Source organism: Grammomys surdaster, unplaced genomic scaffold, assembly GCF_004785775.1.
Source record: "Grammomys surdaster isolate TR1022 unplaced genomic scaffold, NIH_TR_1.0 171, whole genome shotgun sequence".
Classification (NCBI taxonomy): domain Eukaryota; kingdom Metazoa; phylum Chordata; class Mammalia; order Rodentia; family Muridae; genus Grammomys; species Grammomys surdaster.
Genome location: NW_021604619.1, coordinates 3,578,462 through 3,595,606, shown reverse-complemented (window position 1 = coordinate 3,595,606; position 17,145 = coordinate 3,578,462). Strand labels below are relative to the sequence as shown.

The window sequence follows — 17,145 nt, the reverse complement described above, 5'->3', positions numbered from 1 at the left end:
CTCTCTCTCTCTCTCTCTCTCTCTCTCTCTCTCTTTCTCTTTCTCCTCTATCTCTCTTGTCTCTCTATCTCTTTATCTCCCTCTCTCTCCCCTCTCTTTTCCCTCTTCTCCAATCCTCTGCAAATGCATTTCCAATCTCTTCACCTGAGTTCAAACCTCTGATTTCTCACCCTTCGCTTTCGCATCTGACTTTCGTCCTACTTGAAGAACAAAACTGTAAGCTGTCACAAATTGAGGTTGTCTCGCCATTCAACCACATAGGATGCTAATCCATCTTTGTCCACACCCTGCCTTTTTATCTGTCCCAAACTCTCCTTTATCAGGGACTGATCCTCCTGTGCACCAGATTCTATTTCTGTGCTGCTAGATTATCACAAAAACTTGTTGCTGCTGCTTCTCTCTCCCAATTTACAAGCTTCTCTCTAATTCTTCACTTAATACTTAAACACATTTAATATTTTTCCACTGTAGAAATCCCATGCCCAACTCACCTCCCATTAATTATAAAAATCTGATTAAGGTACTTAGTGTATGCCAGACATATTCTATGGCCATTATTCCATGAATGTGTTGCAAGCAGGAAGCAGGGGATCCCAACCAGACGTTACTGATCTAGAAGCTTCCATATTGCTCCCTCTGATAGAGATTGAACCATGGTGTGTGTGTGGGGGGGAGGGTGGTGTATAGAGGGAGGATCTTCCTGTTTCATTAGTTTTCTTCGGAGACTGAGAGATAGCCTCTGTTAGGGTTGTGGGAATGAAGAGACCGTGGATTTGATGGATTAAGTGATGGAATAGGAACTGATAAATGAATAAACATGGACATATTAGAAGAATGGCATCTTGTTAGTGATAACAAGGACCTTTCATTGCTATAGATTACAGAAGGAGGAACTGGTTCAAGAGAGAGGGTGTGGAGTTCTTTTTCAGACAAGTTGGGCTTGAAATAACTGAATTTGGAGAGCTCAGATGGAGGTGAGTAGGAATGCAGAAGATAGTCACAAACAGAAGGACCCAAATCTCAGAATTCAATTGTTTCTTTGGGTACAGTTTCTCTTCACTAATCCTCACGCTCAAGATTCCAGACTGTGCACACAGCATCATTCAGTTGATCGGCTGGTTAGCAACAGGAATTTCCTCCCACGTGTTTTGAGAGCGCCAAAGCAGAGTCAGCGTATAGCCTACTTTCATTGCTGCATACCGCCAAGGACAGGATTACTATAATTTGGCTTCTTTTCCATACTTTTCATTGTTCTGAAATTCCTCTGAATATCACTCATTCACTTACGCTTTGATAGCAGGTTCTGTAAGCAAGTCTGTCTATTCAAATGGCATTTTAAATGAAAGTGGGAAGTCACAACAAATGCCTCATTTCTGTTACTCTCTCTAGAGTAACTTTAGGAATTGAGACCACTCAAGGTACTATAAGAGAACTGAGTATATATGGGATACCTTTTATTAATATTATTGAAATTCTGCCAACCCACTTAGAAGCTTGTGGTGATAATTACAGTCGCTATCTGTAGGTATTTCCATTCCCATTGTACAGATAAATGGAGGAGGCTGTGTCTTCCTAGTGGAAGACCAGACACTTGGCAGCTTCTGTTGCCAAGAGCCGGTTTATCACTGAACTGCTGATTCTGAACCCTGGATACGCATTAGGATCACCTGGGGTTGTGGAGGACTTTTGAATTTCTGCTGCTTAGGCTGAACCCCATTCAGATAACAGCAGCCTAAAGATTGAGCAATGACACTCACCAACTCATGCTTAACGATCTTTAGTGATAACAGTATTTAGCCAAGGTAAAAAAAAATACTAGTTCGCTACTAAAACATGGGATCATTTATCATTTCTCCCCCAAACAAACAAATAAAAAAAAAACAAAAAAGCTTAACCATAGTTTCAGGTTCTCATTCACGTTAGGGTGAGCTTTTATCCACACCCCACCATCTCACTGGCCCAGAAAGCTACATTTTTTTTTATTTTTTGGAAAATGTGTATATAATATATTCTGATCATGCATTTGCCCTCCACCAACTGTTCCCAGATCCTTCCCACCTCCCAGCCACCCAACTCAATGTCCTTTCCTTCTCTTAAAAAAAAGAACAAAACAACAAAACAAGACACATATACAGAGAGAGACAGAGACAGAGACAGAGACAGAGAGAATGGGGAGGGAAAAAGGGAGGAGAAGAGGAGAGGGAGAGTGAGAGGAGGAGGGAGAGAGAAATAAAAAAAAAACAAGCAAAAGACCAATAAGGCAAAAGGTGCACAAGCAAAGCAATATGAAACAGAGTCTACAAAAATACTACGGGATTTACTTTGCATTGGCTTATTACTCCAGGCCATGGGATCTGTCCTTAAATGTGGGTAATATACCCAGTGAGGCTCCATCAGAGAAAACTAATTTTTCCTTTGCAAGCAGGTATTAATTGCAGACAGCTTCTTGGTCAGAGATTGGATCCCAGTTACACTTCCACTCTCAGCACTGGGATCCTTTCTGGCTTCAACCTGTAGAGGCCTGTGTGTGCTGCCACAGTCACCGTGAATTCGTGTGTATGTGTGTGTGTGTGTGTGTGTGTGTGTGTGTGTGTGTGTGTCTTACAATGTGTGAGACTGCTTCCTCAGAGTCATTCATTACCCCGTAGCTCTTACAGTATTTCAGCCTTCTCTTAGGCAGAGATCCCTAAGCTTTGAAGGGAGGGGTTTAATGAAGACATCCCAGGTTGGACTGAGTGCTGCAAAGTCTCTTCACTCTCTGCATATTGTCCAGATGAGGGTCTCGGTGTTAATTCCCATCTACAGCAAGAAGAAGCCTCTGATGGTGGATGAGTGAGGCATTGATTTATGAGTATAACAGAATATTATTAAGAGTCACTTCATTGCTATATTTCTTTCGTAGAGCAATAGTAAATAGTATTTGGTTCAGAAAGCAACATTTTTCTGTTTATTTTAGAGATTATAACTTAATGACTTTTCTTCTCCAAACCTTCCCATATACCCCTCCTTGCTCTCCTCTGAATTCATGGCCTCTTTTTTTTCATTAATTGTTATTACATGCATACATGTATTTGATTGTAACTTGTATGTATGTTTTCGAGGCTGGCCATTTGGCACTGGATAACCGATTGGTGTGTCATTCCCTGGGGTGGAGCACCTGTCCTGCTCCCAGCTTTGCTCAGCTGCCTGCCGCTCTTTGTGTAGATTTTTCTTCTTGTTTGTGGAAGCCTGGGGTCCCATGGCTTTTCAGCATGCCGTTTGGCATGTTTGTTGCTACCATCCTTGTTCAGCTCATACAAAAACAAATTTTATTTGCATCATTAATGTCCCTGGTTGTAAGTGATCACGCATAATGTTTACAAGCTCCGAGGGAGTATCTGAGCAAGCATATGAACCCACTAACAAACGATTTCCTCTACAGACACAGAATTTGGGGTAACTCAATCCCTAGACCCATCTTAGGGCCCATAAGACATGTTGAAGATTTTAAATTACTATTTAATTTTTAGTTAATATCTTAAATAAGACTGATACTTTCCCAAACCTGGAAACAAGAAGCTGTAATGTAGCACCTGATGTGTTTGATACACAAATGGCTGGACTCCCCAAAGACATTTCAAAACATTAGGTGTTTCCGCTTGGTGTGATAATTTCTCCAAGGTCTTCAAATTGTGAGCATGTTGTTTTGAGACACTTATTTTTGACATTTATTGAGCAAGTTTTTAACCTCTGTTAACACCTATCTGGAATCTATGTTATTAGTAGCACTGACTTTTTAAATATGAAATTACAAGAACTAGCAAAGAAGGTATTCAAGATGCTTATCATTAACGCTACTTCTTCAGTTCATTCACCCAATTATTTTGTGTTATGATTAATGATCTTTGCAATTTTGTACACTTAGAGCTTGTCTTCAGGCAGAGCTATTGATTACTCAGAAGACAATGTCCCTCAAATTTCACAAAGAACATGGTGGGAGACATTATGAAATGTCTTCTTTTTACCTCTGGGCCGTTGCTCATTTTTGTTTGGTTTTTGTTCTGCTCTGTTTTTGTTTGTTTTTAGACAAAGTTCCACAGGGTAGCCTAGGCTGATGATGAACTCAAGAACCTACTGCCTTTGCCCTTAAGAACTTGTGCTTAATGGTGAACCCAGAGTTTACAAGAAAGAAGTAGAGTTGATAAAGTCTCTTCTGTTAATGTCTCCCATTACTGCAAAGAGGAATTACAAGACCAAGACTAATTATTTGGGTTAAGGAAAGATATTGTCAAATACTTATAAATAATATTATGGTCAGTGTGCTACATGTTGAGAAATTGGATAACATGACACAAATATGCCATTTCTATATGGAGTCTTCATTCAATAATGGTTTATATTTAAATTTCCAAAATGGTGGACCTTTTGTTCACACTGGCTTTAATGAATTGTGTCATTCTGATTAGGTGCTCTATCCAGGTGACCTCAGTGGACAGTGCTGGTGTCATTTACAGAACCAAAAAAAACCACCTAGAAATGGTACATGTGTCTGTTTTAGTTAAGGATGACTTGAAGATAGTTACTTCTCCATGGATACACGTTTACCAGTTGTAGTCACTCTATGTGAAAACATTTCGCAGTAACTTCCAAAAGGAATAATATAGCTGTGTCAATAGTAGCCTAGCCCGAGCTCTTTGGTGTGGAGGGTTAATGCATGGTAGGCAAAAGAACATGCCATTCTTCATGTCTAGCTGATGCATCTTAAATTGTTTCATTTTGCAAAGCTCCACTGCCTCCCATGTAAGTCATTTCCTTCTCACTGCTGCTAGAAAAGCCAGTGTTTAAAATGAAATAGGGGTCTGATAGCTTTCCACTCATCCTTTAATAAGTAGTCAAATATCTTCAGATCTGTTTGTTTTACCATTGAAAACTCAGTCTGTATGGTTGTCTCAGCTCCTGTTGTGCTATAATTATTATCATTTATTGAATATATATTACCTTGGTTTAGAGTTCCGTTTATCCATTATCTTATTTGTCCTCACTGTGATTCATTTTTTTTTTTTTAGATAATAAGAACTACCATATTCTGAAACATGTAAAGCCACTATCTGCAAACTTATTACAAGGATTAATAAGGGTGGCTCCTCAAGCTTGCAAGTGAGATGGCCTGTATTACAAGATTAAAATGTTTGTGTCTCACTTGTGTGACTCTCAAGACAGGCGTCATTGTTTTTGTAAAAGCTATAACGAAAATAGCAGCTGAATCCATGAAACCAGATAAATACCTAAATAACTTGATTCGTGTATTAAACTCCATGAAACCAGATAAATTCCTAAACAGTTTAATTCATGTGATTAAGTGGTATATAATAAATACAACATGTCCTGTAGATGCAGCCCATAGATGCTACCACTTTTTAGCATTTCAAATATTATATTGAAACACTTCATCTCAATATTCTGGTTTTTCTTTAAATTTTGCAAAATTAAACTTCTCTACTTCATGAAATTTTTACATTTTTTGTGTCTTTCTTTAAAAGACTCACTTTTTATTTTTAACATACTTTTTTCACTTTTTATACGCTATATTTTGAACTTTATTGCTTGAAAACATTATCTAATATTCTTTTGTTTTTATTTTTTGTTTATTGGATATTTTCTTTATTTGCATTTCAAATGTTATTTCCTTTCCTGGCTCCCCCTGCCCCCAGAACCCCCCATCACATCCCACTCCCCTTGCCCCCAGAACCCTCATCACATCCCCCTCCCCCTGCTTCTATGAGAGTGTTCCCCCATCTACCCTTTTAAAATATTTATAAGCTAAATGTATAGCATTGCATATACTTTTTTATAAACATGATTTTTTTCATTTAAGTGTTTGAAATGGGAAAAACATGGTAGTCTGCGTTTTTACTAGATTCTTGAAAACTTTGCCAAATAAGAAGCAATAAAAGTTACATTTCATGCAAAGAGAGAGAGAGAGAGAGAGAGAGAGAGAGAGAGAGAGAGAGAAGAAAAGCCTCATTCCTAGAACTGTATAATATTTTTTTCAAAATAAAACTAAAATTAAATAAATAAAGTTTCAAAACATTGGTAAAGTAGACTTCTTTAATAAATCTAGTAAATAAAAAGCTAGCCTGCCCTGTACTTCCACTACTCAAAAGATAAAACCGAGTTAAGTGAGATCCTGTTTCAATAAATGAATGGATGAAGGAATAAATAAATAAATAAACAAATAAATAAATAAATAAGAAAAAGCATAGGTAAGCAACATTAAAAATGAAATGGTTTAAGTTGTAATAAACTATTATATAAAATCATATTCTAATACATTGAAATAGAGGTGACACAGATAACTCTCTTGGTAAACACAGTTATCAAAACTAACTCAAGAGCAAATGAATCACCTGTGGAGACCTTTAATTTGATAATATAATAGTATTTTATAGCGTTCAAGATACAGAAGCATTTGACAACAGTATATTTTTAAAATTTGTAGTTTTAAGTAGAATGTTGAAGTTGACGGTTTTAAAACCTTCATTTAGAAGCTTTGGAAATCAGAATTTCTGTAGAAACAGAATTCAAAGAGATTCTAGACATCAAGAACAGAGAGGAACAAGTCATAAGGAACTTGATGTGTAGCTTAACCTTTCAAAAAATTTGACCAAAAAGAAAAAACAGAAATAAAAAGGAGCTTCTGATTGGCTAAAGAGAGGTATTTCAACACAATCAATTCTAGACTAAGATGTTATACCCATTTGTTGGTGGAGAGTGTAAAGTTGACCAATGTATAATTAAGCATAATTACTATTTCTGTTGATAAAAGCCAAAATAGATTATTCTTAGAAGAGCAATAATGACTGGCCAGCAAGTAACGTTGTACATCTTGATGTGGTTGTAGTTATGGAGATGAATTTTCTTACAATCCATCAGACTGATGTCAATAAGTATATACTTGTAAAATGTATTAAATTTTACCACATTTCATGATACAACAATTAAAATTTCACCCTTCCCCAAAAGAATAATTGCTATGTATCAAATTTTCTACATGTGTGATGTTGAGGATGTTTGTTTGTTTATTTATTGTTTATTTGCTTGGTTTTTTTTTTTTTTGAGACAGAGTTTCACTGTCTGGGACTGTCCTGGGACTTGCTCTACAGATCAGGCTGGCCTCAAACGTAGAAATCAGCCTGCTTCTGTCTCCCAGGCACTGGGATTAAAAGTAACCACGATTACACTCAGCTTGTATGATGTTGTTTCACTGGCTTAAGAGGTAGACTTTTTTAACCCTCAATTTTCAGCTAGGGAAAAGGGAGCCCTGAAATTTCAGTAAATGAAACAGGCAGTGTGCGGACTCCGGAGAGAAACTGCCTATTCTATTGCATAAAACTGCCTATTCTATTGCATTGTGTAAAGAAAATGGAAGGTCTTGCTTTGGTTTTGTTAAGGAGATGCTTCAGACGGAGATGTCGGGAGTACGGAGATAATAACACAGGCAGTCTGTCCTTCATCAGTAACATGAAGACAATGAAAAGCAGTATTGGACAACAAGAAAGGTAGAGATAGCGAGGACCCACAGATGATAAAGATCCATACTTCTTTGCCCTTGCTCTACCCTACCCGTGTCTGTGACTGACAACTGGTACCCCATGTCCTTTATTATAATAGGCTTTCCTTCTGGCACCCTCAATGGTATTGGGAACAGCCATTACTGGTTTCCTGAGCTGTGCGGCTTGTGAAGCTTTTCTGTAGCTTGCTACTTAGATGGGCATGAAGGGTCGTATTCATCTCCCTTAATGGTTTTTCTGATAGGATCACTGTCAGATCTGATATTTGGTATTAGCATTTGCTAGATATAGCTCCTCTGATCGATATCTTTAGACCCCATCTTCCCGTGCCCGTGGATTTGGGGACTTTTCTCACAAAACCATTGCACAAATAGTTTTCTTTTTAAAATCAAGTGTGAATGTTTATGTTTGTTTGTTTGTCTGTTTTGACATTTTGCCTGTGAGTTTGAAGCTATTGTGATTTCTGATATTTTCGGAAACACTTTCCTATTTATTGTAATTTCTCTTCATTCCTTCTTTTCTTCTTAATTGAACGTAGTGATGGCTCTTACTTTTCCTTCTCCTTTGCTAACTTACAAATATATTATTTCTACTTTATAATTATTACCTGAATTTAGCAAGGTTATCACAAATGTTCAAATATATCTGTCATATATTACTTGGTATCTCTAATATACCAGAATGAGGAAACAGTGGCTTCACATGTTTTCTATGTTCCCCTGTTTCCGTGTAACCCTCCTCCCTCTAATCTTTCCACCCTTACTGGTTTTATTTGATTTTATAGGTGGCTACATTTTTAAGATGATATGAAATATATTAAATGAAATTTTATTTAGATTCAATATATTTTACTCCTTTTATTCACCATATCTCTCATTTATTCTATTCTGTCCACTTGAAGTTCTTATTGGTGTTTTTATATTGTCTAGAAATTCTTTCAGGGAGAACCTTAAAGTAATAAACTTCAAAGTCCCTTTCAATTCTAAAAATATACTTCTGCCTGTCACTTGGATAATAGTTTGGCTGAGTGTAGAATTCTAACTTCAAAGTTCTCTTTCATTAGAATAAGAGTATCTTTTCCCCCACTGCCTTCTTGGATCCTGGCTGGTTCACAAAAACTTTTAATATCACTCTGATTCTTATTCCTTTGGAACCAGTCATTCTTTTAATTCTGACCATTTTTAAATCTCATTCTTATTCTAGGTGTTAACAAATTTCACAAGAATGCATCAAGGACTGTGTGTCTGTCTGTGTGTGTTTTCTGCCTGATCTACCCTGTAGCCAAGATTGTATTGCATTCCGAAGAATTCTTCCATAATATCTTTAGGTGCTGTCTTTTTTTTTTCAGTTTCTTTATTCATTTGTTCAAGAAGTTCTATTGAGCAGATCTAGGAACCTTCTGTGACATTTACATATTGTCATGTTGTCCTCCTTTCTCTGTTGTCCTTTCTCAAAACACTGAGCTCAGGACTGAGGTATCTATCTTCAATCTGCTTTCATTTACTTTGGATGTTTTACTAGGACTGCTTGTAGCTTCTGATTTGTGAGAAGTAGTTCATTTTCATCAGTTGCCTTCAGGAAATATATTATATATATATTTTTTTACTGTTCCTAAGAATTGGGGCTAAAGGCTATACCACAAAACTAAGCAGTACAGCATTCAATTTGCTAAATTACATTTCTTTTGACTTTTGCAATATAATAGCACACATCAGCTGTGACATCTGAAGAGCAAAGCTGCCTATGGCAAGGCAGGTTAAACAAATTTTGATGAGGAACTTGAAGTGACAGTGTGTGTCTTAAATTTGGAATTGTGATGTATAAGGACATGACTATCACGAGAGTTAAGAGTAGACTAAAAGGTACAAAGAAGGGGATTTCTGGACTGAAGTCGTTGTGCTGGGTCAGGCAGTCAAAATGACTGAAAAGATATCAAGATATGTCCCTGAGATAACTAGAGTTTGATACTTATCAGTGGGGAAAGCCCTGGTACTGAGGAGACTTAGAGAGTTCTTGATCCTGAGGAATATTACATATAAAGTGTGGAGTGTATGGGAAAAGAAAGCAATGAGGTACAATCATCACATTTCATAATAATGACTCTGGGAAACTGATAGCATTTATGGAAAAAAAAGGGCAGTCAACTTGAAAATTGTTATTTATGAAATTGTCATGTAGAAGTTATACTATTACAACTTGGCAAATATAACACATTAACAACAACAAAACAAAACAAAACAAGAACACCAGTGTTCGTTTTACACTATGCTTAAAATCTCAAGAACAGACACCTTTCCTGGCCGGCGGGGGGGGGGGGTGGTTGTTTTCCTGTCCAGTGATTACTGGCCCATTTTTATCCACTCTTAAAAGAGGAGGCAAGGGTTTGTATTTGTTCTTTATCAGAAAACATCTTGCTAGATAATTATCTTCTATGATCAGAACTACTTAGGGGAGTTAACAACTAGACAGTTTTAAGACAGCAGACCTCCTCCCTGGACTAGAAATAAGGGTCAGATTGTCATCTTCTGATTAGTGCTTGAATGTGCATTTGCAGACTCTGGTTTTATCCTTCGTGATTATGAAGGAGGAGTCTAGCCCCAATGCCTTCAAGCCTGATCATCTCTAATTAGCAACCTAAACATCTTTGTTTGTCTATTTTCGATTTCTGGGAACAAGGCTGCCTGACAGAGAAAGAAATTGATTCTGTTGCTGGTTCTGGTTTATGAGGAGTTGTGTTACAACAAGATGTACACAAAGAAGTCATACCAACAGGGAAATAAGGAGCAGCCTGTATAAGATGAAGCCGCTGGTCGTTTGCAGACCAGGCACAGCTAATGGTCCACACCATTTAGGATGATTAGATTGCATGAAGAAAAAAAATATCTATGAAATCATAGCCGTGTACTGCTGGTGACTCAAAATTAGCTTTTCAAAATTACTTGATTAAGACACGCATGGCAATGTAGTAGCAGCGGATGCAACTATTAAATATTTTACAATGCACGTTGCTTTTGTTCTAGGCTGTTAGCCAAACCTTATGTTGTATTTTGCTGTTATAATCTGGGTATCACACACATATTAAAAGCCAAGTTGTTTTTTCTTTCCTTTCCCTTGAAAAGCTGTTGCTCTTGCCAGTACAATCTTAGCATCACACAGACAAATCAAAAAGTAGAAATTCTTGGTTAAGTAAGATAAAGAATGTAGCCAAAACAATTACACATGATGTCTGCAACTTTAACTGGAGAAAGAACCATTTCTATAATTTTATTTAAAAAAACAACTAAAGCAGTAATTTTAACTTTCTTTGTGTTTAAATTTATAGTGTGTGTTCTCCTCATTAAAGACAGTGAGAACTCGAAAGGAGCTGGGGCATGTATTCCTCTGTTGCACAGATTGTATTAAGTATAGAGGAGATAAGTTTCTAAGTCCTGTAAACAGTTTCTGTGGCATTTCCCTGTCATTTCTATGTGAAATAAAAGCCAATCAGAACCTGCCCACTTCAAGTGGAAAGCAGTAACCAATCCCTGTAGTCATAAAACTCAGTGGGGCTGAGGCAGGAGGATGTCAAGATCAAGGCTGTGTGGACCACATAATAGGACCCCTTCCCATCTAAGAACAAAGGAGGGGTGAGGACCTCAGTTAAAAAAGAGCTCGCAGTCCAGTCCTCTGATTCTTACGTTCTTGCCTAGGTTGAGCTTGTACTTCCTCCTTCTGTCTCCACAGAGCATCTGCACGACCACCACCGCGTTCTTGCATTTTTTCTTCCTGGCTTCATTCTGCTGGGTTTTGACAGAGGCGTGGCAGTCATATATGGCTGTGACAGGAAAAATCAGGACCCGGCTTATAAGAAAACGCTTTTTGTGCCTTGGATGGGGTAAGCGTCTTAATAGGCTTTTTATGCTTTGCTGAAAGGCTATTGAGCAAAAATGCCATCGAATAGTACACAGTGACTGTTCCCATGTTACTTGTGTCTAACTTGAAATATGAAGTGGAAATACATAAGAGAGGCCATTTTCCTAATATCCTTGGCATCATTTGGAACTTCATAAGGAGATAATTACAAAATGTTTTAGTTAGCAAGCTAGCAGTGAAAATACCCACATGGTGTACCATAAGACCTGAGTTAACCAAAGTTAGAAAGACAAAATCCTTTCTGCTGGTATTTTTTGAAAACACAAATGCTGTCAATTCTTCAGGCCCCCAAATCGTGATACTTACTGAACTTGGAGCAAAACCCTAGGAAATTTCGAAGTGTTCTATTCCAAGAAATCTCCAAACTGTTAAAGAATAAACTTGTTCACATCACAGGGAAGAAGGGAGCCATTAGTGAGGCAATTGAGCTTTACATATAGTTACGAGGTTCCTCAAAAGTAGAAACATACAATTACTACCAAACTGAGGATTAATTAATTCACTGCCCATCGTTATTGGGTAAAGTTTCCAATTGCTTCATGGCATAGATGTCTCAACGATGGGTGATTTCCTGGGGCCAGTGGAAATGAAAGCGTAGTTATTTCTTTTAAAGCTAGTTTTACAAAAAGGGCAGGATTTTTTCATATTTGTCTTGAGTTTTGAAAGTGTAATACTACAATAACTGTACCTAAGTATACATGAAAGACACATGTAAACATACCCACATGTGCACATTTGCACACATATGTACACATACTGCTGCTACCACGTCAGATGAAGAGACTAGCACGCTAAAAGGAACCTGGGAGTTTATAAGCTAGTGAACTTACTACAAGACCAGAATAATTCATCCTGAAAAGCAGGATCAAAACTATGTAAAGATTATCTGCCAGCATTCAGCAGGGGTGTATCCATATTTAGCTGATACATTGAAACTCTTTGGAGAAGCAAAGGGAAAGCTGAAAAATATCTTCTACTTAGAGTTTCATAAGGTTTTTGTCTAGGTTCTATGACAAAGATCTTCTCAAATTAAGGCAGTATCGAACCAAGGAACATTTTTGCTGTGAATTAGGACCATACATCTAAGGAAGAGCCAGTGCAAGCACAGGAAGTTATTTCTTAAATAGTGATTTCCTTCCCAGTAAACAATAGCTACCTTATTTAATATTGTGACTATAGACCTTGAGAAAAGGATTTGCAGCTCATCTCCAAAGTTATAGATAATATCAAGATTCTCTGAATAGCAAAGGGTTATATAGAAGATGGGCAGAGAGAAGCACCTCACCAGGAACTTAGAAAGAGAAGTCCAATTTGTGTGAAATAAAGATTACTAACTTCTTAGCTGTTGTTTAGGATATAAGTTTTTGTTTCCTATTGAACTTAATCCATTCAATCAAAATATTCTGTCAACCAATAGCATGCAGGATGAGGGGGGAAAGGAGACAAAGAGTATCACAAGTATAATTTACATTATCTGTGTATAGTTCTCAGTATTAATTTAAAAACATGGCTACTCCCCATTTGAGATGATAAGAAAGAGGAGAGACAACTGAACACGCAAACATGACCTTCTTAGAAATGCTGAATATTCAAATATGTTTAACTATGAGATGAAATAAGTCTTAAGATCAGAATCAGTTTAGATTTTCAGGTAATTGAGTTCTCTATTCCTACACCCTTTTTGTTATGAGTACATTGAAGAGAAAATGTTAAGTGGTAAAATTTATTTTGGGGGTTTTCTTATAAGTTGAACTTGGTGTTGATCAAGATGTGACCACAGGAACGGTCCACTCCTATCACAGTCTATTCCACCAGGGGATCCAGTTTTTTGCCTTTCTGGTTTTATAACTATAAATTTCCTTTATAACAGTTCAAACCCCTAAAGGAAAAAAATAAAAGATATACTAAATCTCTGTTATTATTTCTCTTTAAAACTGTGTCAAATGCAGTGGTAGCCTAGCAACATCAGGGCAGTCCACTAAGTTAAAAAAAAAAAATCCACCTGTCCTGCAATGATTTGAAGTGCCAGGATAGGTTGGTAACCAGGGATTGCCTCCACTTTCTCAGAGGAGAAGGAGAGAGAGGATGAGGAAGAGCTGTGTGAGGTGGGACTAGGAGGAGGGAGATTGCAACTGGAAAATTTTACCTGTATCTCATTATTTCGCACTCAATAGACATCTCTCTCTCTCTCTCTCTCTCTCTCTCTATATATATATATATATATATATATCTTGTGAGGTGACCCCTCCAACAGTAGTTGCTGTGATCTGAGTATCTGGAGTTTGTCCAAGCTTGTCCTGGGCAAGTGTCCACAGTAGCAGGAGCTGCATATGAAGTGTCACCTTGCTTTTCTTGCAGGGCTGCCAGCTTTAGTAGTGGCCACGTCTGTAGGCTTCACCAGGACGAAAGGATATGGCACGGACCACTAGTAAGTCCATCTATAATGCTACTCCTGTTGATATTTAAGGAAGCTACCAAGCAGGTTTTTGGCTGTTGATGCTATTCACTTTGTTACTGAGTCATTAACGATGATGAAAGCTTGCAAAATTATGTGAGGTGGTTTATATGCACTAAAGTAAAGAAAGCACACAGCTCTATTCAGAATCCTCATGTCCATTTCCAGTTTTCCTTTAAAGATATCTCAATATGCACTGTACATGTCAAAACTTAAATATTCTTTGTTAGAACTGGCAATATTTTTCTGTCATGTTTTTGTGTGTGACTCTTCCATCAATTTCAAATATCATCGATGCCTCTTATCACTAACTATTATTTCAGGTTCGGTTACATAGTGATATCATACTGCAACTGATTAGTCAGGAGCCAGAGTCCATATTAGAAGTTGCCTAAGCTATGGAAGACATTAGAGAAGGGTATGATGGACCATCTTATACCTAGGATGCTCACAAAGTTTATGGGGCAATTTATAGTCAAGATTAACTCTAATATTTCTAATTTAAGACATTATACTTTCATCATTTGATGAACCTATTTTCACATTGAATATATAAGTGAGTTAGGAGAGTATGCATACTACTAAATAAACTTAACAACATCACAGTCTATAACTGTTTCCAGATATAATACTACACTCTGCAAATTAAGAGTATATAAAAGAATATCAGTTCACCCACCCATCACAATGACAACTTCTTAGAGCTGGGAAAAATTTTCATCTTTAGAGTTCTTGATTTTATATGCAGTCAATACCACTGAAAGAAAATGCCAAGCATTTATTTAAGGACTAATATTTACTATATCATGGTTACTTTAAGTTATTGCTTTTTCTATTAAGGTAATATGTTAGTGCATATCAAGTATTAGTAAAAACACTTTGTTGGTATTATAGATATTAAGGTTGCTACTTTAAAGTTTTCTAAAGGTCAAAAGCATACCAAGTCTTGAGTTGATCTTTAAATAAATGCACCTATATTTGTAACTGTGTATACTAGAGTTTCTGACTGTGTATATAACTAATAGATTAAAACTCTAAGGTATGACTTAGAGTGGCACATTTATGCTCTTAAACGTATGATTTTCTGTGAATTTTGACAAATGCATACATTATGGAACCACCCTGTCCATAAGAGCAGACTAGTGTTAGGAGACGAATAGAAGAGTCACTGTTCATATTGCAACTTTTGTAGGAAGCTCATTGGCTGAATGGACTGAGATAATAAAATGCCAGGAAACAGTTGCATGGGGTAATATCCTGGGTACTGCCCAGCACCAGTAAGAAACAGTCTCTCACACTTTTCCCATCACCCTCCTGGACTACGGGTGTCGGATGCTCCAGTCTGTACACATCCCATGCTGTACCCCCTGGCCTCTTTATTTCCTTTTGATTCAGAGAATGAAAATTTTTACCCGAAAGAGTTCCCTAGCTCCATCAGTGGCGAGCTGCATCTCTTGGTGAAGTTAGTCCATGATACAAACACAGCTGCACTCATTTCAATTCAAAATCTTCCAGTGAATGTTCTTGGTAGTCAGGGAAACAGTGGATTTAAAGGGGGTTGGGAGATATGAACAGTAGTTATCCATTTCCTGCCTTGGTCTCTGTCAAACCAGTTTCTCCCAGTATCCCAATGGCTCTCAAAGGAAAGCAAGTAAACTCCACTTCCAAGACTTTCTAAACACACTGAAAGAGTCTGTCAGGAGATAAAGCAGAGTTTGTTCAGTGATAACCTCTTTGCAATAAGAACAAAGGTAGATATTGTAAAATACAAATAATTTGTCTAAAATATTTTAACTGTCTCGAGGTAAAACCCAGTGGTTAAGTCTCTCTCCAGTGAGAGATAGGTACTGTTTCTTACTCATGAAATGCTCTAACTCTGGGTTTTTCTATGGCTTCTAGGGTTTAAGTTAGAAACCTTTGAAATGTGCCAACACTGCAAGGTTAAATTCTAGCCTATGCTATTGGCATCACGATCCAGTGGCCTGATGCTTATCACTGATTTTTGTTAGTTTTATCTAATGCTATTTTTAGCTGCTGGCTGTCTCTTGAAGGAGGACTGCTCTATGCCTTCGTTGGACCTGCGGCTGCCGTTGTCCTGGTAAACTCTGAATTCACTTACTTGATTCCTTAGCAAAATAAAAATTATAGAAGTTCACTTAGAGTGACTATTTTGATAAAGTGTTTGGTGGGCAGGAATTTTAAAGTTTAATTACTTATTACTTTAATTTTAATATCAGTTGCTTCAATCTTATGTTACTCTAAAATATTCATATTCATATTAAGTACTAAAGATTATTAAACTTGGGAGAGTGGAATTCCTCTTACAGTGATCTTAGTTACATGGTGGAACTCAAGTTAACTTCAATACACTCCTCCTCTATGATATGTAAAAATCTATTTGTTTATTACCATCGCACCTCTATATTAATTTTGAATAATGTATTTATATATAAATAGGGAGATTTATTCAAGACTGCCACTCCCAAATGCCTTTACCTATCTGCCATTTATCCATCTATGTACACACACACCACACACACACACACACACACTCACACACACACACACACATAAAGTCATCTCAACCTCAATGATACAAGCATTTTACAATGGGTATTTCACTCTTCAATATCAGAGCTATATATTCTAGTATGTTCAATACCATTCCTCCCTCTACCTAACACATCTCTAGACTTTTTGATGTTCCCTATGGGTCAATATTATTCTAAGTTAAAATCTACAAATATATGTTGCATATAAACATTTTAATTATTTTACTTTTAGAATAACAAAATATTTCCATGATCTTTAAAATTATAACAGGCAAAAATTTCTACCAATTTTTCACATTCTCTGATGCCTCCCTCCTTCTCACCCACCTTTTCCTCATACACAGCACTCTGACTTACCAATATGAAGGAATAATAATAATAATATAAATTAAATACAAAGATTTATATCACTGTTCAATTAGACTACCTGTTAGATAATTAGCCTTCAATTTTTTGAATGATTTGTTCAATAACTTGGAAGTTAAAAATGTCTTTCTTAATAACTCTATTTAAGTCTTTCTTCCTTTAAAGATTGTTCTTTCTTTTAAGCTGTAAGGGGGAACAGAAATTGACTATGAATTGAATAAAAGAAAAATAAAGGAAGAAAGGAAGAAAATAAGAAAGAAAGAAGAAAGAAAGAAAGAAAGAAAGAAAGAAAGAAAGAAAGAAAGAAAGA

General features: G+C 36.8%; 1 protein-coding gene across 1 annotated transcript in view; it reads left to right on the top strand.

Annotated features, from left to right (window-relative positions):
- Adgrb3 (adhesion G protein-coupled receptor B3) overlaps nt 1-17,145 on the top strand; it is a 691,333-nt gene that overhangs the window by 624,506 nt on the left and 49,682 nt on the right. Inside the window, exons 20-22 of the mRNA XM_028767232.1 lie at nt 11,274-11,424; nt 13,821-13,890; nt 15,949-16,015. Coding sequence (XP_028623065.1) covers nt 11,274-11,424; nt 13,821-13,890; nt 15,949-16,015 — 288 coding nt within the window. The remainder of the gene's footprint in view (nt 1-11,273; nt 11,425-13,820; nt 13,891-15,948; nt 16,016-17,145) is intronic.